This window comes from Chiloscyllium plagiosum, chromosome 2, assembly GCF_004010195.1.
Source record: "Chiloscyllium plagiosum isolate BGI_BamShark_2017 chromosome 2, ASM401019v2, whole genome shotgun sequence".
Taxonomy (NCBI): domain Eukaryota; kingdom Metazoa; phylum Chordata; class Chondrichthyes; order Orectolobiformes; family Hemiscylliidae; genus Chiloscyllium; species Chiloscyllium plagiosum.
In genome coordinates, this window is record NC_057711.1 from 93,810,106 (window position 1) to 93,837,631 (window position 27,526).

Genomic DNA, 27,526 nt, shown 5'->3' on the forward strand with positions numbered 1-27,526 from the left:
TGTTCGAGAGTCCGGACCTGATCCACGGCTGATTGAGCTGTAGTTTCGGAGGTCGCGGCCTTTAACTCCGCCCCTCCGACTCGGCGCTCGATTTCCTGGATGTCTCGGTCGTGCTTCTGCAGCGCGGCCGAGAGTGAGTCCCATCGACTTCGGGATTCTTCGATGAAAGCGTCGATCTTCGCGTCCAGTTTGGAGATCATTTCTACAAGGCTTGTCACCGTAGGTAAGTCCCCAGGGGCGGCTGTGGATGCCTCAGCTGCAGCTGGAGAGAGTGGGGGAGGGGTTCCTGTTTGTTGAGAGCTGCGGGCTACCTTCCCTTTAGTCATTTTTACTAAAGATTAGGTTATTTAAATTTAATATTAAACAACTAATTAAATTAAACAGCTATTATAAATGATTTGGTGAGTGTGGTGGGGGTGGGTGACCCACTTTACCCAAGTCTTGGGAGGAGCACTGTAGACTCAGACTTGCTGGGTCGCCGCCATCTTGGATCTCCCATTCTTCATTTCAACCCATGGCAATGCTATGGCTTCCTAATCCTCTATAATACTTAGTTCCAGCTCATGTCCATATCTATGACTCTTAACCCTACACGCTCTATATGAATTAACTCCGTATCCAATGCAGACAGACCTCTAGTGCCATGCTGAGGTTAAACAAAATAAAGTTCTAAATATTTGCAGTATTTGCTCTATTAAAAAAAAAGTTGACTGCCTTGCGTATAGAATTATAAGAGTCTTTAGCATATAGCATGGAAACAGACCCTTAGGCCTTACCAATCCATGCTGAACATAATCCCAAACTAAACAAGTCCCACCTGCATGCTCCTGGCCCATATCCCTCCAAACCTTTCCGGTGCATGTTCTTATCCAGATGTCTTTTAAACGTTATAACTATACTCACATCCACCACCTCCTCAGGAAGTTCATTCTATATGTGCACCACCCTCTGTATAAAAAAATTGCCCCATATCTTTTTTTAAATCTCTCTGCTCTCACCTTAAAAATGTGCCCCTGATCTTGAAATTCCCCATCCTTGAAAAAAGACAACTGCTATTAACTTTATCTATACCCCTCATTATTTTATAAACTTCCATCAGGTCGCTTCTCAACCTCGTCTGCTCCAGTGAATAAAGTCCAGCCACAACAGCCTTTCTTTACACCTCAAACCTTCCACACCCAGCAACATCCTGGTAATCTCTTCTGAACCCTCTCCAGCTTAATAATATCTGTTCTGTAACTGGGCACAGCATTACAGAAGAGGTTTCACCAATGTCCTGTATAACCTCAACATGACAGATTATAACGGGATCTTGATCAGATGGGTCAATGGGCTGAAAAGTGGCAGATGCAATTTAATTTAGATAAATGTGAGGTGCTGCATTTTGGGAAAGCAAATCTTAGGAGGACTTAAACACTTAATGGTAAGGTCCTAGGGAGTGTTGCTGAACAAAGAGACCTTGGAGTGCAGGTTCATAGCTCCTTGAAAGTGGAGTCACAGGTGGATAGGATAGTGAAGAAGGCGTTTGGTTTGCTTTCCTTTATTGGTCAGAGTACTGAGTACAGGAGTTGGAAGATCATGTTGCATTGGTTAGGCCACTGTTGGAATATTGCGTGCAATTCTGGTCTCCTCCCTATTGGTAGAATGTTGTGAAACTTGAAAGGTTTCAGAAAAGATTTTCAAGGATGTTGCCAGGGTTGGAGGATTTGAGTTATAAGGGAAGGTTGAATAGGCTAAGGCTGTTTTCCTGGAGTGTCGGAGGCTGAGGAATGACCTTAGAAAGGTTTATAAAATCATGAGGGGCATGGGTAGGATAAATAGACAAAGTCTTTTCTCTGGGCTGGGGGAGTCCAGAACTACAGGGCATAGGTTTAGGGTGAGAGGGGAAAGATATAAAAGAGAACTAAGGGGCACGCAGAGGCTGTTCGTGTATGGAATGAGTTACCAGAGGAAGTGGTGGTGGCTAGTACAATTGCAACATGTAAAAGACATCTGGATTGGAATAAGAATAGGAAGAGTTTGCAGGGATATGAGCTGGGTGCTGGCAGGTGGGACTAAATTAGGTTGGGATATCGAGTCGGCATGGACGAGTTGGACCGAAGGGTCTGTTTCTGTGTTGTACATCTTTATGACTCTATGACATCCCAACTCCCATACTTTACTAAGATGTTGATTGGTTTGAAGAGTATTAGCTAAGAAGAGAGATTGGGCACACTTGATTCATTTTCAATTGAAAATTGAAGGAAGTTTAAAAAAATTATGACAGGCATGAATATAATGGATATATCCCAGTCATAGATCCCAGGGTAGAAACATGAATTATTAGAGGAATAATAAAGTAGAAGGTGGTAAGTTTAAAGGAGATGTGAGGAACAGGTTTTTTTTACACAGAGTGTAAGTGCTTGGAAAGCACTGCCATAGGAGGCGGTGGAAGTGAATACAACAGCAATGTTTAAGAGGCATCTTGATAGACAAATGAATAAACAGGGAATTGAGGGATCCAGACAGCATAAAGGTAAAAGATTTTTTCGTTTAGTAAGTAATCATGTATCAGTGCAGTCTTGAATGCAGGATCAAAGGGCCTGTTTCTGTGCTGTTTTATTCTTTGTTCAACTATGCATGTTTTCATGTTCAGTGGTGAAACTTGTTGAACTTGTCACTCTCTGATATTCTTCTTCTGTTGTTTCTTATTCTCAGAGTTTATACTCCATTATGGATGTTATTCTCCCTAATACAGCTGTTACGTTTTGTTTCTATCAGGAAGGCAGAGACTGGATACCCCTACATCCTGGCATGAACTGCAGCCAGGATGACATTGACATGAACCGGCTGAGATACATCCACACTGGAGCAATTGGGTCAAACGGTCGAGATAGCTTTCATTTCCACTTATCAGATGGTGATCATAGATCTTCTGTCCACCGTTTTCAAATCTTCATCCAAAACATTGAAAAGGGTACAGTAAGATCAGTAATCTAGAGACACTTTGCAGCTCTAAAATAAGAAGCATTTAATCCCCTAACAATACTGCAATTAATTTCAATATCTTGTTATTTTTTAAAGTCAATGATTGAGGTATGTACAGGTCCTTCTGCTATAATGCGTGTTTCATCAGCACAAATTGGCTATAATGCAATTGATGAACTGTGGACGTTGTTTGAATAATGCAAACTTTTTACTTCACAAATATAGTGATTTTCTATTAGCGATCTTCTACAGCAGAACTTTCTACAGCTGTTTTCCATAGCTTTATTTTATATAGTGTGATGTTGCAGAGGAACACAACTATCACGTTACAGCAGAATGACCTGCCATTAATTCATTAAGCTTTCAGATATTATTGCCATACATTTTAACATTTGTAAAGCCTAGTGAACCACTTTTTCCATTTTTTTTTGCATTGACTAGCCAGAGCCTCCGGTTTTGATAAGAATATGACCCCCTAACGTTTTCTCACTGTGGAACAGAAGCATCACATAATGGACTAACTTTAATCACTGGTTTCTCAGCACAGTGCACATTTAAGTTCTGACCAGACATGGTTCTCATTAAAATTCTGCATTCACTATGCTGCATCTTAATGTACAGCCAAAATCATCTTGCTCCTGTTTTCCCAAGGTGGACATATAGTAAGAATCCAAAGGCCCAATTCAAGCAACAATTGTTGGGATCACAAAGGACTGTTTTGTGATATAAACTGTTTGTGACATCTGAAGTTTAAGTACTTCATATTGATTTTAACGAAAATATCTGATTTTGTTAATTTACAAACTCAAATTATAATTTAGATTTGATTGCTTTGAAAGGAATAAAAATATATATAATTTTTGGGGTTAGTTACTCCAATAACTATTTATATAATATTCATTTATTGATTGAAAATTTTATTTCTCATGAATGTTCAAATGAAAGTAACTGGGTTTTAATCAAATTAAATGGTCAGTTTCCTTTCTCCTCACTAGTTATTTTGTTTTAGTTTTCTGATTTCTGATTGTTCATTTTGTACTTTCTAAATCACAATGAATAGTTCCACATGAAGCATGGCAGAACAGACACACACATACACGCACACACCTCTCATTCCCCACTTTAAAATGCTACTCTACAAGTGACAGACCAGAACTCCCTTGATTGTTAAAATGTAAAATGCTCCATTGTGTGGTTAATCAACAACACAACTCTTGTTCAACAATATACAGGGTCCCCAATTTATGAACATCCGACTTACCAATGTTGGCTTCCAAACATAATACCATACATGGTTGCAATTTTAAAGATTTGGCAGATGAACATTCCCTGTACTTATGAACACTTGCTTTCCAATGTCCATTGTGTTCTGACTTGCGTACTACTTGACTTGCAAGCAGACTTTGAAATGAGCTGCCTAAATATTTCAATATTTGATTAATTTTTAAATAATTTATTGAGGGGAAATTGCTTTCAGGGAAATTTGTAATAAATAAAACAGCAAGTTTATTAATAAGTGCAGCACAAAGGGGAACTTAATACAAATAATTAATCCATTTGACAAAAATATATTTGAAGATTATTTCCTTTTCTAAAATATTTTTCTTGATTATCTTATGATAATTAATATGATTGTTTCCTATTTATTGATGCCACTTTTTTTGCTGCTATTTAACTTACTGCATCTTCAGCCATATAATGTGTTAACTGCAGCATATGTGAGTATTTGGCAAATGCAAGTCTGACAAGTTTACAAAGTTGTTCTCATCATTTTGTTCTATATCCAGGTGAAATTACGATTTTCCTAAAACCACTCACCATCTTCAAGGGAGAGCGAGGCATTTTGACAACAGCCGTCCTTCTTGCCTCTGACGGCTCAAACAAACCGGAGGAGCTGCTTTACGTCATAACAATGCCCCCAAGCTATGGCCAAGTAGAATATATCACCTACCCTGGAGTGACAATAACAAGTTTTAGCCAGATGGACGTGGCAGCTCAGGCAGTATCTTATACTCACAAAAGCACAGTGACAGCTACAAGCGACTCATTGAGGTAAATATCTGCATATTTATAGGAAGGTTCTAAAATAATAATAGCACTGAGTTTAATTGAACCAATCCATAACATGTCCAATCACTTTCTGTGTATATTGTTTTTGGCTGAGGACAAGGAAATAATAGTATTATTACTATCATGGATGTGTAACGGAAACATTTGTGCAATTAGAACACAGAACAGTAACAGCAGAGAAACAGGTCCTTTGTCCTGTGCTGACCATGATGTCATTTTAAAGCAGAGGGATCTTGATGTCCATGTACACAGATCTCTGAAAGTTGCCACCCAGGTAAATAGTGCGGTGAAGAAGGCATATGGCGTACTGGCTTTTATTGGTAGAGGAATTGAGTTCTGGAGCCCTGAGGTCGTGTTGCAGTTGTATAAGACTCTGGTGCGGCCACATCTGGAGTATTGTGTGCAGTTTTGGTCGCCATACTATAGGAAGGATGTGGAGGCACTGGAACGGGGGCAGAGGAGGTTTACCAGGATGTTGACTGGTATGGTAGGAAGATCATATGAGGAAAGGCTGAGGCACTTGGGGATGTTTTCATTGGAGAAAAGAAGGTTTAGGGGTGACTTGATAAAGCTGTATAAGATGATTAGGGGTTTAGATAGGGTTGACCATGAGAAACTATCTACATTTTGGTCTGGAAGCCATAAACTTTCCAAGTTGTCAAGACTCCATAAACTAACAGATTTTCTCCTTCAAGTTCAAACCTGACTGAGAATAAACATTGATATCTTGTGATTTACAGGCTTGGAATGATGCTGCCGAAACACCCTGGCTGTGGAGGTGAGATGAGTCCATTGCTAACACATGCATGCTGTATTGTGCCCAATAAAAAAAAAATTGCATTTATGTAAAACCTTTCATGATCCCAGGAAATTCCAAAGCAATAGTGAATAAGGTGAAGTCATGGTAGTGTGGGAAATATGGTGAAACAAACCAGAACTCGCTGTGTTTACTCAGCGAGTCGTGAGTTCATGGAATGCCCTGCCAGTAGCAGTGGTGGACTCTCCCTCATTATGGGCATTTAAACAGGCATTGGATAGGCATATGGAGGATAGTGGGCTAGTGTAGGTTAGGTGGGCTTGGATCGGCGCAACATCGAGGGCCAAAGGGCCTGTACTGCGGTGTATTTTTCTATGTTCTATGTTCTATGTTCTAATCCCATCTGATCTCTATTCCCTGCTTGTTTGTGTGTCTGTTTAAATGGCTGTTAAATATTGTTATAGCTGCTTTTACCATCTCCAGTGGGAGCATGTTGCAGACACAAACCTCTTTTACACCCTTTCCAAAGCCTCGACACCCTTCATATAGCATGGTGATCTTAACTGCACACAATACCTCAAATATGGCTAAACTAAAGTCTTAAAAAGTCTATGTTTAAAAAAAACTGCCTCACACATTTCCTTCAAACTTGCCCCACTCATCTTAAACCTTAGAATTTGACATTTCCAACCTGGGAAATGGTCCACCCTCTCATAATTTTATAACTTCTATCAGATCAGTTAGATTAGATTCCCTACAGTGTGGAAACAAGCCCTTCGGCCCAACCAGTCCACACCAACCCACCGAAGAGTAACCCACCCAGACCCATTTCCCCCTGACTAATGCACCTAACACTATGGTCAATTTAGCATGGCCAATTCACCTGACCTGCACATCTTTGGACTGTGGGAGGAAACCAGAGCACCTGGAGGAAACCCACACAGACAGTCGCCTGAGGCTGGAATCAAACCTGGGACCATGATGCTGTGAGGCAGCAGTGCTAACCACTGAGCCTGATGCTCCAGCAAAAACAATTCAAGTTTTTCCAACCTCTCTTTACAGCAAATACACACTAAACCAGGCAACATTTTAGTAAACCGCTTTTGTACCTTCTCCAAGGCCTCCACATCCTTCCTATAGCGTGACAAGCATAATGGCACACTGTACTCCAAATGTGGCCTAAATAAAGAATTACACAGCTACAATATGACTTACCAACTATTTATTCTCAAAACCCCAACTGATAAAAGCAGGGAAGCTGTACCTCTTTACTTTTTATCCATTTGTGTTGCTATTTTCAGGGAACTATGAACTTAGATCTCAATATCCCTCTGTACTTTAATGCTCCTAAGGGTCCAGCCATTTACTTTATACTTTCCTCTTGCGTACCTCTTGCTGCAACAGTAGTAAACTCACCAACTTTAAGGGCATTTAAATGGTCATTGGTTAAACATATGGATTATAATGGAATTGTGCAGGTTAGATGGGCTTCCGATTGGTTTTACAGGTCAGCGCAACAGCGAAGGCCAAAGGGCCTGGACTGCGCTGTAATGTTCCATGTTCTGTGTTCTACGTTTGATCTTTTAAAATACATTACTTCACACTTGTCCAGATTAAACTCCACCTGCCATTTCTTCACTTAACTTTCCAAGTAATCTATATCCTCCCGTATGCTTTGATAACTTTCCTCAATCCGCAACTCCACTTACTAGTCAGACCATCTACATTTTTATCCAAATCATTACAAATAAGAGGTCCTGGGACTGATCCCTGTGGAACACCACTGATCATAGACCTCTGTGGTCAGTTGCATAGAGGACAGCACAGGTCACTACAATCCTGGGATTGTAGTGACAGAAAGGACAGAAAGGTCATGATGATACCCCTTTCTCTGGTCAGCGACTAATCCAGGGTCAGGGACAATGGTCATAGTAATACTTTTGGAGCCAATGACAGAGGGGACAGCTGAGGTCAAGGTGACACTCATGCTGTCAGTGACAGAGGTTAGCTGAGATCTACAGATGGCAGATATGGTCATGATAAAACTCCTGGTTCAATAACAAAGAGGGAGGCTGACGTTAGGATAATACATCTGGGGTCAGTGAAATAGAGAACAACTGAGATTGTAGTGACACTCCTGAGGTCAGTGACAGAAAGAAAAGCATTGATCACAGGAACACATCTGTGGTCAGTGAAGAGAGGATGGCAGAAGTCAAGGGAATCTCCTGGTGTCTGGGACACAGTGGACGGCTGAGGTCATGGAGATAGTCCTGGCTCTATGAGTGACTGGCTGATGTCAGAGTGACATTTGTGCGGTCACTGACAAGGGAACCGTTGCAGTCATGGTGACTTCCTGGAGTGCATGACAGAGAGAGCATCTGAGACCACAGTGACACTCTTCTGGTGAATGGCAGAGAGGATGGCTGAGTTCATTGTGACAGCCCTGGGGTCAGTGGCAGAAAGAATAGCTTGGGTCATGATGAATGAGACTGTTGAGTTGAGAAACAGAATAGGCCAAAATTCCACTCAACTGCTGTTACATTTATGCTGCTGTCAATGATGTATGGCTGAATTAGTGTGAACACTGTTTTGACAGCCGCTCAAAAGGTGCCAGCCAGACAGCAGGTTTGGAGACTTCTTGATCTCAATGTCTCTGCATTTTAGTTGACTTGTCACCATCCTAAGGCAACTAATTTCTTCTCATGGAGTGGGCCTTGAACTCACAACCTTATGACTTAGATTCAAACCAAACCATAGACGAAGCCATCCCTAAGAGAAACTCAACTTCCCATGTGCAAATAACCTAATGAGGCAACAGTAAATGATTGTGTTACTAACTTGTACACTGTCTGTTGTAATGTTAGTAGCTCCTTCCAGTTTTTTTTTTCTCTTTCTTTTAGCTGTCTACATTTTATCCACTCAAAGTTATGCTCAGTAACAGTTTTATTCTGTATTTGGAATGTCCCTTAAGTGGCACAAATCATCAGATTCAAGTAAGGTATATTGGTAACTATGCTTAAAGGACAAATTCTAATTTCTAATTAATCCATTCCCACCAACCACCTTGAACATGCCAAACTTCAAAAAAATTCTTCAACTCTTCAGCAATAGTGAACTCATTCTGATGTTGAACAAATGGAAACATGAGCTGACATATTCTTCTTGATTCACATTAATATAGGTCTGACACCGTGAACGCATAGAACATAAATTAGTACAGCACAAGCACAGGCCCTTCGGCCTACCATGTATGTGCCAGTCATGGTGCCATTCTAAACTAATGCCATCTATTTTCACACCAGTGAATATAAGCCCAGTCGATCCAATCTTTCCTCATATGTCAGTCCTCCATCTCAGGAATTGGTCTGATGATCCTTCAGTGGATTCCTTCTATAGTAAGAATGTCCTTCCTCAGATTAGGAGGCCAAAACTACACAAAATACTGAAGGTGTGGCCGTACCAAGGCCCTGTGTAACTACAGCAAGACATCCCTATTCCTATATTCAAATCTTTTCACTGTCAAGGCCAGCATGTTATTAGCTTTCCTCACAACCTACTGCACTTGCATGCCAACCTTCAGCAACTGTTCCACCGTGACACCTAGGTCTCGTTATACCTCACTTTTTCCTTAACTGCCACAATTCAGATAATATTGTGCCTTTCTGTTTTTGTGGCCAAAGTGGATAACCTCACATTCATCAACATTATATTGCATTTGCTATGTGCTTGCCCACTCAGCCAGCCTATCCAAGTCATCCTGCAGACTCTTAGCATCCTCCTTACAGTACACACTGCCACCTGGCTTAGTGTTGGTTGTAAATTTGGAGATATTGCTTTCAATTTCTTCATCCAAATCATTAATGTATATTGACAATAGCTGGGGTCCCAGCACTGAATCCTGCAGTTTCCCACTCGTCACTGCCTGCCCTTTTGAAAAGGACCCATTTATTCCAATTCCCTGCTTCCAGTCTGCCAACCAGTTCTCTGTCCATGTCAATGCATATCTCTGATACCATGAGCTTTAATTTTCCTTACTAATCTCTTGTGTGGAACTTTGTCAAAAGTCTTTTGAAAGTCCAAGTCCATCTACTGATTTACCCTTGTCCACTCTACTGGTTATATCCACAAAGAAATTTCAGGAGATTTGTCAAGCATGATTTCCCTTTATTGAATCCATGCTGTCTTAGAAAGATTTTCTCACTGCTTTCCAAATGCTTAGTTAATACATCCTTATTAATTGCCTCCAGCATTTTCCCTATCACTGATGTCAGGCTAACTGGCCTATAAATTCCTGTTTTTTCCCTTCCTCATTTTTTCAAAGAGTGGAGTTAGGTTAGCTACCTTTCAGTACATTGGGATTGTCTCAGTGTCTATAGAATGCTGGAAAATGTTCACTAATGCCTCCACTTTTGCACCATATCAAAAGCCTTCCTGTAGTGCAACAACCAGAACTGCACACAACACCCCAAATGTGGCCTTACTGAAGTTTTATACACCTGCAAGTCGATGAAGGCAAATTTGTTTTACCACCTTATCCACTTGCGTTGCCACTTTCAGGGATCGACGGACTTGCACTCAAAATCCCTCTGAATGTCAATGCCCCTAAGGGTCCTGCCATTAGCTGTATACTTTAGTCTTGAATTTGACCTTCCAAATGCATCACCTCATATTTGAGCAGATAAACTCCATGTGCCAATTTACCATCTAACTCTCCAACTATTCTCTATCCTGCTGCATCCTTTGTTAACCTTGATAACCTTGTTAAGTCCCTTTAATGCATGATCCCCAAGACTCAGCATCAATATTGAACTGAGCAGACCTTGAAGCATCCTGTACACTACACTCCTCCACCACCCCCACCCAGACCTTTTCACAGGATGCCCTCATCTCCAGTACCTGCTCTTTGTCACAGTTATTGCGCTCCTTACCATGTACCATCCTGTCCAGCTGACAATCCTAAATCACTGAATGCAAATTACAGGAGTCATGTGACACTCCTTATCTGAGTACTCCATAGACATTCCCTCGTCTTCAGAGGTGGCTCCAGCAATACACCTTGTGGTGACGAATGACATGAGTTTGTGCTGGACCACGTTGAAAGATTGTTCCGAAGAAGCACAAAGATCAGGACAATAAGATGTTGGTGCCATTAATAGTCATGAGTGATAGTTGAATGTAAAGTGCAACCTTAACCGTAACCCTGTTATAGGAGTGAGACCTGATGCTATTTCCAGGTCTCAGATTGTTAGCACTTCCCCATGGCCTTAACTGGTATAGATGCTGCCTGCCCATCCTTAGAGCTTTCTCTTCCTATTCTGATCAAGGTGACCATGTTTTTAACTCCATTCAAGTTGTGGCCTCTCTTCTACAAAGAGATAAAGCAGAGAGTCAGGAGTATGAGGAGTGAACTGATTGCTGAAAATGTAGAGAGGATAGTTGAGGCATCTCACACTGAGGAATAGAATGGAGTGTTGGAGGGTGTTGGATGGTGAGTTCTGTCTGTTGATTTGTGCAGGAGGTTGGTGAAAGAAGAAAATGTGACTGGAATGAGAATCCTTGTATCGGACACTGTTACATAGGTCAGAATAATGAGCCAAGGCTCCCTCCCTCTTCCAAGGACCCCTTCGCACACCTCCAACACACCCCACCGTCCTGGACAGGCCATGCCAGTCTATTTCCTGCCCTCGACCTCTTTATTTCCAACTGCAGCCGAGACATTGACCGCCTCAACCTGCCCACCCCTCCCCCATCCCAATCTCTCACTCTCACAACACACAGCCCTCCACTCCCTCTGCTCCAATCCCAACCCCACCATCAAACCAGCGGACAAAGTGGGTGCAGCGGTAGTTTGGTGCACTGATCTCTACACTGCTGAAGCCAGGCGCCAACTCAAAGACACCTCGTCCTACCGCCCCCTTGAGCATGACCCCACCCCATCTCCAAACCATCATCTCCCAGACCATACACAACCTCATCACCTCAGGGGATCTCCGGCCCACAGCTTCCAACCTAGAAGTTCGGGAACGCCACACCGCCTGATTCTACCTCCTATCCAAGATCCACAAGCCTGACTACACTGGCCAACCCATCGTCTTAGCCTGCTCCTGCCCCACTGAATTCATCTCCATCTACCTCGATACGTCCTAACCCCCTGGTCCAGGAACTCCCCACAAATGTTCAGGACACCACCCATGCCCTCCACCTCCTCCAAGACTTCCATTTCCCCGGCTCCTAACGCTTCACCTTCACCATGGACATCCAGTCGCTCTACACCTCCATCCACCATGACCAGAGCCTCCAAGCTCTCAGTTTCTTCCTCTGGCAGTAATGTGGAGACAGAAAGAGAGTTAACACAATCTCTATCACTGATTTGTGTCTGGCTATTAAATGTAATATTTCCAAAACTAAAGTGGGGAGCATGAGTTTCAAGGAGGACACAAACATACTTGTTTGCAGTAAGTGAACAAGAGTGTGACAGACGGAATATGTTGTGGAAAAATAGGAAGTTATCCCATTTTGTAGCAAATACAGAGATTCAGAGTACTTTTGAAATAACGAGATGCTAGAAAGTGTTGGTGTCCAAGGACATCTTTGTTACTGCGACACTACCGGTTAATATGCAGCAAACAATTAAGAAGGCACTTACATGACACTTGGGTATAGAAGTAAAGCTATCTTACTGATATTACATACAGCCTTGCTGAGATTACATCTGGAGTATTGTGTTTAGACTTGGTCTTCTTTTCTAAGAGAGTATATACTTGCCATGGAAGGAATGCAGCATCCTATCATCAAATCCCCATGATAGTAAAATCTTTCTTTGAGGACTGGGCCTGTATTTGCTGCAGAAGAAAGAAGTAACCTAATTGAATCAAGCAACAAAGTATGTGTAGAGTATGTGTAATGGCTGTTTGGGGGTGTGGGTGTCTAGCAACTGCAGACATAATCTTGGAAGAAGAAGCAGGTCATTTAGAATGGAGATGAGGAAGAATCTCTTTACACAGAGAGTGGTGAACCTTTAACATTCTCTTCCTTGGTGGGGGTGGGGGGGGGGGGTGTTGTTGTGTGCTACAAAACATTTTCAAAATAGAGATTGATGGGTTTTTGATATTAAAGATAGCAAATGGTATGGGAAGAATGGTTAAAAAAAACTAGTAGAGATAGATCATCTCATTAATTATTGAGGATGCCAGAGAACAGTAGAGACCTGGACCAGAATAACCCTACCATGGATCCTTGCCACCAAGAAAGTTTCCTGAGGTAAAAAGAGGACATGGATTGGCAGCCTAATCTGTAGAGGTTCGTTGCCAATTTATACGCCTACAACCTCATTGAAGGCCATTTGTTTTGATCTGCCCATTGCACAGGCAGCACAGATATGTTCTCAAACAGATGATGCCAGCTTATGGATGACTTGAGTCTTTCACAATATTGTAATAAAGACAACACATTTCATATAGGAGGGACAATCACTTCATCCTGTGAAAAGGTAAAAACGAATCATGGGAGAGTGAGATCTGAGTGTGCAACATTAAAGATTGTTTCACGTATAACCCTCCTGAACTCCCTCTTATTAAATTACAGATGCTGAAATTGCTTGCCAAGCATATATTAAACATTTAGAATATGTATTCAATGTTCTCACAGAAAGGATTATCAAGTACATGAAATGTTTAAAATTGCAAATGAAAGGCTTCATATAAGACATCTTCTCAAGCATGACAACATCTTCTCAAAGCAACCTAACCACTATATTTAGTAGTTACACATAACCAATTGTGGGTGGCACGGTGGCACAGTGGTTAGCACTGCTGCCTCACAGCGCCAGAGACCCGGGTTCAATTCCCGACTCAGGCGACTGACTGTGTGGAGTTTGCACGTTCTCCCCGTGTCTGCGTGGGTTTCCTCCAGGTGCTCCGGTTTCCTCCCACAGTCCAAAAATGTGCAGGGTCAGGTGAATTGGCCATACTAAATTGCCCGTAGTGTTAGGTAAGGGGTAAATGTAGGGGAATGGGTGGGTTTCGCTTCGGCGGGTCGGTGTGGACTTGTTGGGCCGAAGGGCCTGTTTCCACACAGTAATCTAATCTAATCTAATCAATTGGTGAAGACACAGTGTGTGTGTTTGGGTGTAATTATGCAAAGAGCATATGAATAAGCTTAAAAATATTTAGAAGCAAGTACTGGAACTGATCCTCAGTAATGTTTCGCAAAGTTACTCTCTGGCACAATCAAATAAATCTCATAACCAATCTGAATGTTTGATAGCTTGCAAGCTCCATTAGAACTTTGCTAGAAAATTCTTCAAACCTCTGTCCCATTGCCATTCTCTCCTCCACACTATTGGAAGGAGAGAAAGGGGGTCAAGAGAGGAGCGGAACGTAAGAACTAGGAACAGGAGCAGGCCCTTTGAGCCTGCTCCACCATTCAATAAGATCATGGCTGATCTTTTTGTGGACTCAGCTCCATTTACCCACACTCTCACTGTCTCCCTTAATTCCTTTATTGTTCAAAAATTCTATCTTAGCCTTAAAAAGGTTTAAAGAGGGGAGGAGAGTAGCGTTTTTGATAAGGGATAAAATTAGGACTGCAGTTCGGAAGGATATTCCTGGCAATAAGTCCAAGGAGGTTACTTAGTGGAACTGAGAAATAAGAAAGGGACGATCACCTTATTGAGATTGTATTATGGACCCCTCAGTAGTCAGCAGGAAATTGAGTAACAAATTTGTAAGGAAATCTCAGTTATCTGTAAGAATGTTAGTGTGATTATGATAGGGGATGTTAACTTTCCAAACATAGACTGGGACTGTCACAGTGTTAAGGGTTTACATGGAAAGAAATTTGTTAGGTGCGTACAAGAAAATTTTCTGATTCAGTATGTGGATGTACCTACTAGAGAAGGTGCAAAACTTGACCTGCTCTTGGGAAATAAGGCAGGGCAGGTGACTGAGGTATCAGTGGGGGAACATTTTGGGGCTAGTGACCATATTTCGATTAGTTTTAGAATAGTGATGGAAGAGGATAGACCAGATTTAAAAGCTGAAGTTCTAAATTTGAGGAAGGCCAATTTTGATAGTATTAGGCAAGAACTTTGGGACGGCACAGTGGTACAGTGGTTAGCACTGCAGCCTCACAGCACCAGCGATCCAGGTTCGATTCTAGCCTCGGGTGACTGTCTGTGTGGAGTTTGCACATTCTCCCTGTATCTGTGTGGGTATCCTTCGGGTGCTCCGGTTTCCTCCCACAGTCCAAAGATGTGCAGATCAGGTGAATTGGCCATGCTAAATTGCCCACTGTGTGGACCTGTTGGGCTAAAGGGCCTGTCTCCACACTGTAGGGAATCTAATCTAACTTTCAAAGGTTGGTCAGGTGCAGATGTTTGCAAGTAAAGGGACAGCTGGAAAATGAGAAGCCTTCAAAATTGAGATAACAAGAGTCCATAGACAGTATGCCCTTATTAGGGTGAACTGCAAGGCTGGTAGATGTAGGGAATGCTGGATGACTAGAGAAATTGAGGTTTTGATCAAGAAAAAGAATGAAGCATATGTCAGGTATAGACAGCTGAGATTGAGTGAATCCTTCAAAGAGTACAAGGGTAGTAGGAGTATACTTAAAAGGGAAATCAGAAGGGTGAAAAGGGTATATGAGATAGCTTTGGCAAAGAGAATCTAAAGGGATTTTATAAATATATTAAGGACAAAAGGGTAACTAGGGAGAGAATAGGGCCCCTCAAAAATCAGCAAGGTAGGTTATGTGTAGAACTACAGGAGATGGGAGATACTAAATGAGTATTTTGCATCAGTGTTTACTGTGGAAATGGACATGGAAGATATAGAATGAGGGAAATAGCTGGTGATATCTTCAAAAATTTCCATACTGCAGAGGAGGAGGTGCTGGATGTTTAAAATGTGTAAAGGTGGATAAATCCCTAGGACCACATCAGGTGCACCTTAGAACTCTGTGGGATGCTAGGGAAGTGATTTCTGGGCCCCTTGCTGAGATATTTGTATCATCGATAGTCATCGGTGAGGTGCCGGAAGACTGGAGGTTGGCTAACGTAGTGCCAGTGTTTAAGGAAGGTAGTAAGGAAATGTCAGGAAACTCTCGATCGGTGAGCCTGATGTTGCTGGTGGGCAAATTGTTGGAGGGAATCCTGAGGGACAGGATTTATATGTATTTGGAAAGGCAAAGAATAGTTAGCAATAGTCAACATGGCTTTGTGAATGGGAAATCATGTCTAAATAATTTGATTGAGTTTTTTGAGGATATAACAAAGAGCATCGATGAGAGCAGAGCAGTGGATGTGATCTATATAGATTTCAGAAAGTTTCTTCATGGTAGACTGGTTAGCAATGTTAGATCACATGAAAAACAAGGAGAACTAGCCATTTGGATACAGAATTGGCTTGAAGGTAGAAGACAGTATGTGGTGGTGGAGGATTGCCTTTCATACCAGAGGCCTGTGACCACGTGTATGCCGTGATGATCGGTGCTGGCTCCATTACTTTTTGCCATTTACATAAATGATTTGGATGTGAACATAGGAGGTATAGTTAGTAAGTTTGCAGATGACACCAAAATTGGAGGTGTAATGGACAGCAAAGAAGGTTTCCTCAGAGTAGAATAATATCTTGATGGGCCGAGGTGTGGCAGATGGATTTAATTTAGATAAATAGGAGGTACGGCATTTTGGAAAGGCAAATCAGGGAAGGACTTACTTACTTAATGGGTAAGGACCTGGGGAAGCATTGCTGAACAAAGAGACCTTTGGAGTGCAGGTTCACAATTCCATGAAAGTAGATAGGTAGATAGGGTGGTGAAGAAGGCATTTTTAAGCTTTCCTTTTATTGGTCAGAGTATTGAGAATGGGAGTCGGGAGGTTATGTTGTGGCTGAGAGGACATTGGTTAGGCCACTTTTGGAACATTCTGTGCAATTCTGGTCTCCCTACTATAGGAAGGGTGTTGTGAAACTTGAAAGGGTTCAGAAAAGACTGACAATGATGTTGTCAGGGTTGGAGGGTTTGAACTATCAGGAGAGGCTGAATAGATTGGGGCTATTTTCCTTGGAATGTGGAAGGCCGAGGGGTGACCTAATAGAGGTTCCAACATCGTGAGGGGCATGGATAGGGTAAGCAGAGAAGGTCTTTTTCCTAGAGTGGGGGAGTCCAGAATTAGAGGGCATAAGTTTAGGGTGGGAGTGAAAAGATTTAAAAGGGACCTAAGGGACAACTTTTTTATGCAGAGCTTGGTGTGTGTATGGAATGAGCTGCCAGAAGAAGTGGTGGAGGCTGGTACAATTACAATATTTGAAGGGCATCCGAATGGCTACATGAATAGGAAGGGTTTAGAGGGATATGGGTCAAATGCTGGCAAATAGTTCTAGATTAGTTTAGGATCTCTGTTCGACATGGACAAATTGGACCAAAGCGTCTCTTTCCGTGCTGTATATCTCTATGACTCTTATCACTCTATAACCACAAAGAAGGAGATGTGATGGAATTAAAGAGAAACAATATCATTCTGCATATCAGATACAGGATTTACTCGGATGTTGTCTGGTATGGAGGGAAGGTCTTATGAGGAAAGGCTGAGTGACTTGAGACTGTTTTCATTAGAGAGAAGCAGGTTGAGAGGTGACTTAATTGAGACATGTAAGGTAATCAGAGGGTTAGGTATGGTGGACAGTGAGAGCCTTTTTTCTCAGATGGTGCTGCTGATCACAAGGGGACATAGTTTTAAATTGAGTGGTGATAGATGTGGGACAGATGTTAGAGGTAGTTTCTTTACTCAGAGAGTAGTAGGTGCATGGAACGCCCTGCCTGCAAAAATGTAGACTCGGCAACTGTAAGGGCATTTAAATGATCATTGGATAAATATATGGCTGAAAATGGAATATGTAGGTTAGATCGGCTTCAGATTGGTTTCACAGGTTGGCGCAACATTGAGGGCCAAAGGGCCTGTGCTGTAATGTTCTATGTTCTGTAGACAGCCCAAACCCCTACTTCATAAAATTCATAAAGTGTTGCAACTGATTCAGAATTTAAATAAAACTACTTGACAACATATCCATTCATGGACATTTGAACAAAATGAGTGCTGTCAACATTTTATTTTTATACTGTAAAGGAAGGAAATCAGCATACTGCAACAATTTTGTAATTATTTGTATATTGAAATGGTCATAATTGCCCTTTATTTTGTTAGCTTATAATTTTAAAAGCAGTTTAATGATTTTCTATAATGATTTTATGAATTATCATGATTTGTTTTATTTGTGTTGTCACATTTTGACATTTGCTTTCATGATAATTTCTCAATGAAGCAGCTTTCTGTCAGTCTTACCAATTGACTGAAATCTTACAGGACACTGATGGGCCTTGGATCTGACAAGGCCATAGGTTGGAATGTCAACTTCTGCAGGCTATCCCGGAAGGCGCTCCATTCCCTATACCATGCCTACTCCATTTGTCTTCATGCTTCCATTAGTGCCTCCATATTGACATGCCCTTTGGGGGGGATTATGAGCACAGTTAGCAGTGTCTACCTCTTCTAAGAGGGCTGCCTCAACTTCCAAGCTGCTTTCCCTCTGGAGGCAAATTCCAGAACATCCTGCAATCTCGGTAACAGTATGGCAAATATGGAAGATGCCAATTGGGAGGCTGCCCCATGGAATATCTCTGAGCTGATCTTGCCACTGCCAAATGTGAGCTTGGGACCACAAGATTGGGAAAATTCTGCCCAATCCTTCAGGCTGGTGATCTTTCCTCAGGCTTGATGAGTATAGCCATCACTTTGTGCATCATTCATGGCTTTCTGTTTTTTGAAAGGAACTACAATCGTTATAGGCTATATATGTATAGGCTGATGTCAGAAATGGATTGTAGCTATCCTCTGCAAGTTTCCTTGGCCCCCTAAAGCCATGCCATGTTCACCCCCCACCAACCCAACCCAAAGCTAACCCTTCCCTGGTTCTTGAACCCTTCTTCCCCTTGCACCTCACCCCTGACTGAGGTCGCCAAGCCTGGACCTAAGCTCTGCAGTGTGGAGATCTACCTTCCAGCCGTAGTTATTGTTCGTACCTTATGCTGCTAGTCTACAGAGCTGCTGGACAGTCAAGCTGCTAAATAGTCTGCACTCTAAGAGGGGATGTCCTCCTAAAACAGGGGTGAAAGCGACCTCTTGGTGTTAAATTTCGACATGATAACTGTCAGGTTCATGGATAGGTTCTCCTTCCCATTTTAATCTTTTAACTATAGACTCAAGAGCCACTGTGAAATCCAATCTGGGCTCTCTTTGGTTCTGCTAGGCCTCGAGATGGCAACTGTTGTTCAGCATAAAGCACAATGTTTGATCAAGTCATGTGGAGCTATATTTCTGAACTTGGTTACAGAACCACTGGAACCTGAATCCTTGTTAAAAGCGTATATCAATTTATTATTTCATTCCTATAGATGGTGAATCAGAGAAAACTTACTGAAGGTTGCCTTGCCTCTATCTGTCTTTGTTAGATTCATTGTCAGCAATGGACTGTCCACAAGAAATGGAAGTCTCGAGATCATCATTGAGAATATTGATCGTATCCTGCCCACACTGTTGAATAACAAAGGGATCCGATTAGTTGAAGGCTCCATGGTGTCCATTTCTCCTGATGTGCTACAGTTGTCTGATCCTGATACCCCTCCACAGAACCTCACCTACATCATTGCACAGCAGCCACAGCATGGACAACTGCATCTCAAGGGGGCTGTTCTGAAGCAGCACAACTTCACACAGTTAGACGTTGACAGTATGGATATTGCGTACAAACATGATGGAGGAGATTCGCAGATTGACAGATTCACCTTTGTTGTCACTGATATGACTAATCATGGCTTTCTTGTCAATGGAGTATTGCATACTGAACCATCTGTATTCACAATTCAGGCAAGTGGCTTGAGGTTATCGGCATTAACCCTAACCTTACTTCAAATTGAAAATGTAGCTGAGTAAATAACCAGCAGATTCCGGTATATGATATGTAAATTGCAGTTTTAACTGTTCTTCTGGTTGACTGAAGTAAAAATCATTGTCTCTGAGTGGGCCCAGGATATTCTGAAAAGGGAGGGTAAATAACCAGCGGTTTTGATCCATGTTGGTGCTAACAGCATAGGCAGGAGAGATGAGGTCCTCCAAAGGGATTTCAGGGAATTGGGCAGGAAGCTGAAAAACAGGACTTCTAGAGTTATATTCTCAGGATTATTTCCTGTGGCATGTGCCAATGAGGTCAGGAATAGGAAGATGGTACAGTTAAATATGCGGCTAAACAGCTGGTGTGGGAGGAAGGGCTTCAAATATATGGATCATTGGGATGTCTTTGGGGCATGTGGGACCTGTTAAAGAAGGCCAGGTTGTATCTAAACTGGAGGGGTGCCAATATACTGGCAGTGAGGTTTGCCAGTGCCACTCAGGAAGATTTAAACTCGTAAGGCAGAGGTTTGGGAACCAGAGCAGCAGGCCAGAAAGTAAAATTATCAAGGAGGAGTCAGAGACTTAAAGCCAGTAAGGTTGCAAAAAAACAAATAGTGATGTCTTGAGTTTCATTACAGAAAAGAAGGTGCTGGACATTTTAAACACATAAAGGTGGATAAAGGATGTGGAGGCTTTGAAAAGGATCCATAAATGATTTACCCGGGTGTTGCTTGTTTTGGACGGTATTAGCTATGAGGAGAGATTTGACAAACGTGACTTGCTTTCACTTGAACATCAAAGGATGAGGAGCAAACTGATAAAAGTTTACAAAATTATGAGAGGCTTGGATAGAATGGATAGTCAGATACTTTTTCTCAGAGTAGAAATGTCAATAGCTAGGGGACGTAGGTGTAAGGTAAACATTGGTAAGTTTAAAGGACCTAATCAATGCAAATATTTTACACAGTTGGTGGTAAGTACCTGGAATGCATGGCCATAGGAGAAATGGAGGCTGATACTGCAACAACATTCAAGAGGCATCTTTACAAATATATGAACAGGCATTGAGTAGAAGGATTGAAACAGCATAGAGGCAAAAGTTTTTCAGTTTAGAAAGGCATTATGTGTTGATGATTTGGAGATGCCAGTGTTGAACTGGGATGTACAAAGTTTATAGTCCAGGTTATAGTCCAACAGGTTTAATTGGAAGCACATAGCTTTCAGAGCGACGCTCCTTCATCAGCTAGTGTGCTTCCAATTAAACCTGTTGGACTATAACCTGGTGTTGTGTGACTTTTAATTATGTGTTGACATAGTCTTGGTGGGCTAAAGGGTGCTGTATTATTCTTATTAGTCTGGTGCTGTATTATTCTTATTTCTTTAAGAACTGGGCTTTGGTGATGAAACATGCTAATTAGGTCAGGTAGGGCCAGCTCCTAATAGACTTGAATGAAGTTTTCTTGTCCATCTTGATACATGCAGAAGTATTATTGATCCATGCAGGTAAGATTCCTGAAGATTGCATTATCCCACTGCCTACACTTTAGGAATGTGTACATTGGGACCTAGATTGTAAAGTTAAAAAAATGATTATAGCACTATTAGAACTATCCCATTGATCAGATACAGTAAATTATGGGGAATAGCTTCAAATGAAAGCTGAGAAGTCCCAGTGGGAATTAATACACTTTTTGTAAAGAAAAGGTCATTCTCATCTTATGAGCATTTTGTCTGGGGCAGCACTTATTGCCTATTCTTAATTAGATGAAGGTGACCTGTTTTCTTGAACTGCACCAATCCTTGTGGGTAGTTTTCAAAATACAGAGTCAACAGATGAATTTGCACCTGAAAGCCCCCAAGTTGCCTGTGAAGAATGACTTGCAGTGCTAACTAATTGGACCTACATGCAACTAAAAATTTTGAAAAAATCAGTTCTTCCTATCATAAGCTGCTTCTCCCTTGTTTATATTATTACCAGTAAGCAGGATATGAAAGCAACCTGTGATTGGAGGAGCAGCAAGAGGGTAAGTCACGATGGTAAACAGGGTTGGTGAGGCCTGGAGGGAATGTGTGTGCAAGTCAGGCTAGTGGAAGAATAAAACATGCTAAACATGCAGAGCTGAAAATGTGTTGCTGGAACAGCGCAGCAGGTCAGGCAGCATCCAGGGAACAGGAGAATCGACATTTCAGGAACGTCGATTCCTGAAGAAGGGCTAATGCCCGAAATGTCGATTCTCCTGTTCCTGGATGCTGCCTGACCTGCTGCGCTGTTCCAGCAACACATTTTCAGCTCTGATCTCCAGCATCTGCAGACCTCACTTTCTCCTTAAATATGCAGAGCAGTGAGTGATTGTAAAATGGGAGGATATGGGGGAGAAATAAATGGTCGTAAAGGAGTCATGGTTCAGGGAGTGGGGTGGCGAATCTTGTAGGGAGGGATGCTGCCAAAGGGAGCAAACTATTTTAAACCTGCCACAAAGGAATATTCAGCTTAGTGGAAACCAGGAAAACTTGAAGTCACTGTGAGAATTAATTTTTTGCATGTGCTTCTTTTTCAAAGATTTTTTTTACAAAATTACAAAAGTAATACAAACAAGTATAAACATCAATATAAAATTAAATAAATAAGAAAAAATAAATAATAACCAAAAAGCGGAGCAAGAAAAACCTAACTAACTACTAATCTATCCTACAAACAACCAAAACATAAAATAGAATATCATACACTACTAGCAATAAACCATGAAATAATTAAATAACTAGATACATACTCAAAATAGATTTACATCAAGTCACATCAAAACCAGTATTTATACGGGATTCTTCCTCCCGTGGGTCCCTGAATCGGCCAGAACCATTGCCACGGCTAGACGAAAGCCCTGGACAGTATGGCTGAAATATCTGTGTCGATGTAGTTCAAAAAGGGCTACTATGTTTTCTAGAATAATTCCATTTTTTGGTGCACCATATTTGTGAGGAAATCAAGGGGGATATATTTCATGACTAACCTGTGCCAGTTCGAAAGTCCTGGAGGGCCTTCAGCTATCCAAATCACTAAAATACTTTTCCTTGCACAGAAAGAAAGAATGGTAAATAATTTCCTCCCATACACATCCAGGGAGGAAAAATCTGAAGAGCCCAAAAGCAGGGACATTGGATTCAATCTAATCTCCGTACCCAAGATCTCTGCCAAGACATTCGCTACTCTGTCCCAATACCTATGGATCTTATGGCATGTCAATAGACAATGTGTGAGAGTGTCAATTTCTATTTTACATTTAGGACACATTGGGGATGCTCCTGCCTTGAATTTTGCGAGTCGTTCAGGTGCCATATGAGCCCTGTGGAGTATCTTTAATTGAATAGCCTGAGTTCTATTACAAATAGAGATCTTTCTGGCACTTTCCCAGATGTCCTCCCACATTTCTAATGAGACTACCAACCCTAATTCTTGATTCCAGGTTTTAAATAATCGTTCCATGTCCTTGGATACTTTATTATATAATGAATGATAAAGAGGCCTAACCGAGGCGTGGGGGGGGGGGAGGGGAGGGGGGCATCGGCCATAGCACTCTCCTTTCCCTAACCGCTTTGTAGGGATTAATTATCAGTGTGGTCTTCTTTTGTATATAATCTCGTATTTGGAAATACCAAAAAGGTCCCTGTTAGGCAGTCCAAACTTCTTGTGCAACTGCTCAAAGGACATCATAACCTCCACATCGAACAGGTCTCCCAAGCAGGAGCTACCTCTGGACTTCCAAGTTTTAAATGTAGCATCTGTCACCCCTGGCTGAAATCTCAGTGCTCAACTATAGGAGTATAAGGGGAGATGTTTTGCAGGTTAACCTCATCTTGTCGCATTATCCTCGAGGCTTTAATTGTATTTAATACAATAAGGTTTTTACAGTAGTCCATAATAGCTCTCATCTTGTCCATAAATAAAAGATTGATGAGGGGACATTTTGCTTGGGAGGTCTCAATACCTAACCAGATTGATTGTGGGTCACTAGAGACCCAATCAGCTACATAAGATAATAAGGAACTCAATTGATAGCTCATAAAATCTGGAAAGTTCAGTCCTCCCTTTGCTTGTGGGAGCTGCAGCTTTTCCAATTTGATAAGGGGCTGTTCATGATTCCAAATAAAGGAGCCAAGCTTACGCAACGCCTGTCTTGGCAGCATCAGGGGGAGCATTCTCATAGGATAGAAAAGACGAGGTAGGATATTCACCTTAACTAAGGCTACACTGCCTAACCAGGATATTGGGAGATCTTCCCAGCGTTGAAGATCTTGTCTTATTTTCTCTAATAGGTGCAGATAATTAGCTTTATACAGCTGAGCAAATAGTGAGGTGATTAAAATACCTAAGTACAGAAAACCTTTTAGTGACCACCGAAAGGGAAAGCAAGATCCGTTCGGTAAATTGGATACACTGGCAAGACCTCCCAACAGCATGGCCTCAAATTTCGCAAGATTGATTTTATAGCCTGAGAACATCCCAAATAAATTGATCACTTAGGTTAGAAGAGGCATGGATATCAAAGGATCACTTAAGAAGAGGAGGACATAATCCAAAAAAAGATTGATTTTATGTTTGCCCAATTCAACCCTCGGAGCCATTATGTTAGGATCAGTTTGTATAGCCTCCGCCAGTGGTTCAAATCACTAGCATGAATAATAATGGTGAAAGAGAACATCCCTGATGACAGCCCCTGCCAACACTAAAGCTATCTGAACTTAAACCACTGGTGATCACTGCTGCTTTGGGATCATTATATAATACTGAAGCCCATTTAGTAAATACCTCTCCAACACCGAACCTTTCCAGTGTATAAAAAACTTATGGCCATTCTCCCCGATCAAATGCCTTCTCTGCATCCAAGGAGACAGCTAAACCCAGTATTGTTCCCTGTTGACAGGCTTGTATCATATTTAACACCCTTCTAATATTATTAGTTGACCTGTGGCCCTTTATAAACCCCGTCTGGTCCTTTTTTATGATGTATGGTAAGACCCTCTCCAACCTTAATGCTAACATTTTAGAAAGAATTTTGAAATCCACATTTAGTAAGGATATGGGTCTATATGATGAGCAATCTTCTGGGGCCTTTCCCTTTTTAAAAATAAGAGAGATGTTTACTTCTCTCAACGAAGGCAGGAGGCAACCCTGACTATGTGAATAATTATACATATTTATGAGTGGTCCAGCCAGTTCCTCTATAAATTCTTTATAGAACTCAACCTGGAATCTATCTGGTACAGGCGCTTTGCCACTCTGAAGCAGCCTAATTGCGTCGAGTGCTTCCTGGGTTGTCAGGAGGGCATTCAAGATTGACACCTGCTCCGAGGTTAAGTCCAGAAGGGTCAGATTTTTAAAGAAGGATTCCATCTTCTCAGTTCTATCCTCACAGTCCTGCGATTTATACAGTTCAAAATAGAACTCTCTAAAGGCTGTATTGATCTTTTTACAATCACAAGTCAGGGTACCAGCACTTTTTCTAATGGACGTAATGGCTTGAGGAGCCTTTTTCTTTCTAGTAAGGTATGCTAGGTATCTGCCAGGCTTTGTTGCCATATTCAAATAATCTCTGCTTTGCGAATAATATTTCCCTCTTTGCTGTTTGGGTAAGTACGGTATTCAAGCCTGCCCTAAGGGCTGTGATTCTTTGTAACTTAGTAATGGAAGGCCTGTTAAGATATGCTGTCTCAGCTGCCTTCAAGCGAGCCTCGAGCAGGTGCTATTGCTCTCCCTTTTGTTTTTTCTGGGTCGCAGAATATGAGATGACCAAGTCTCGCGCATATGCCTTAGTGGTCTTTCACATCATCGGGTTACTGGCTGTACCTGAATTAATTTCCCAGAAGGTTTTGAATTCCTGCGAAAAATACTTTATAAATTTGCAATCCTTCAATAAGAATGGATCCATATGCCAATGTCAGGGGCTATCCCATCATCCCTAATCTTGACTTCCAAATTATACTGCAGCATGATCAGAAATAGCTATATTACCTATTTTACAAGACAGTATGGAATTCGAAAGGGTCGAGGGGGCAAAAAACAATTCTGGTATGGCACGTGTGTGGGTTAGAGTAGAAAGTAAAGTCTCTATCCTGGGGGTGAAGGCACCTCCATGCATCTACTAGCCCTAGCTCCTTATTCAGATCTGACAGTTGTCTAGATCTCAGAGATATACCCGTAGTGTTCTTAGGTATCTGTCTCTGGGTCCATAATACAGTTAAAATCTCCTCCTATAATTGTATGGCAGACTCCAAAAGCCATCAACTTAGAGAATGCTTCTGTTACAAATTTAAAGGGGTGCGCCGGGGGGGGCAATAAAGATTCAAAATGCCATATTACTCTCCATGTATTAGAGCTTTGATCAATATATACTGTCCAGACTCATCTATTATCTGGCTTAACATTTGGAAAGGAAGATTCTTCTGAATAAGAATGGCTACTCCCCTACTTTTTGAACTGCAAAATGAGAAAAAAGCCTGATCAAATCCACCCAGTTGTAGCTTTAAATGCTCTTTGTTAAGTAGATGTGTCTCCTGTAAGAGAACTACATCGACCATTTCTTTTTTGAGACTTGATAATATCTTTATCCTTTTGATTGGTGAATTACTCCCCTTGACATTCCAGGTGCATCATCTAAGCGAATGGCTAGCCATGATCATCCAGGCAAGCCCGAGACCTCCCAGGAGGAAGAACCCCACTCAGAAAACCTTGAATAAAGACTGTAGGAAATTCACAAATACAAAAATTCTTTAAAACATTTAAACCAGCTCAATTAAAAGCTATTCCTAAGTAAAAGACATTCCCCCTTGCTCCCAGGGGGCATAACTACCTATCAATAACCCCATCATAACCTCTCCTAGCTAGGGCCTGCCCTCGGCCCAGGCTTTATAGAATGGAGTATACAAATTCAAGTATTTTGTAAAACCAGAGTTGAAAGTATAATTTTTGGAGCAAAGGCTCCCACAATTATTGAAGTTGGAGTCAGGACAGGGCCAGATGCGGGTGGAGTGAGCCCACCAGGTTGCTGTACGCAGGCCTGGAATGGACCAGCGCCTCCGCCCAGTTCTAATTCAACTCTAATGCTACAAAGACAAACAAATGCCCCTGGAAGCCTCCAGAGTCCTGGAGAAGGATCCCCAGGCCATGATGCACAAGGGTTCCAGAATAATGTTACTCCAGGACTTCTCTCTAGCCATGGTCCGCAAGAGGAGGGTATTAGATAAGGCCCCCCCACACATATACACACACATACACATACACACACACACACACCTGGGTGCATTTAGCAAACAGGGTACAATAGGCAATAGGAGTAGGCCATTCTGCCCTTCGAGCCTGCACCACCATTCAATATGATCATGGCTGATCATCCTTAATCAGTAACCTGTTCCTGCCTTATCTCCATAACTCTTGATTCCACTATCCTTGAGAGCTCTATCCAACTCTTTCTTAAATGAATCCAGAGACTGGGCCTCCACTGCCCTCTGGGGCTGAGCATTCCACACAGCCACCACTCTCTGGGTGAAGAAGTCTCTCCTCATCTCTGTCGTAAATGGTCTACCCCGTATTTTTAAGCTGTGTCCTCTGGTTCAGTACTCACCCATCAGGGGAAACATGTTTCCTGCCTCCAGAGTGTCCAATCCTTTAATAATCTTATATGTCTCAATCAGATCCCCCTCAGTCTTCTAAACTCAAGGGTATACAAGCCCAGTCGCTCCAGTCTATCAGCGTAAGGTAGTCCCGCCATTCCAGGAATTGACCTCGTGAACCT

The 27,526-nt window shown here is 41.9% G+C and overlaps 1 protein-coding gene across 1 annotated transcript in view; it reads left to right on the forward strand.

Annotated features, from left to right (window-relative positions):
- The window catches only part of frem1a (Fras1 related extracellular matrix 1a), a 313,938-nt gene that overhangs the window by 195,133 nt on the left and 91,279 nt on the right, over positions 1-27,526 (forward strand). The window contains exons 22-24 of the mRNA XM_043714338.1: positions 2,761-2,956; positions 4,755-5,019; positions 19,301-19,715. Coding sequence (XP_043570273.1) covers positions 2,761-2,956; positions 4,755-5,019; positions 19,301-19,715 — 876 coding nt within the window. The remainder of the gene's footprint in view (positions 1-2,760; positions 2,957-4,754; positions 5,020-19,300; positions 19,716-27,526) is intronic.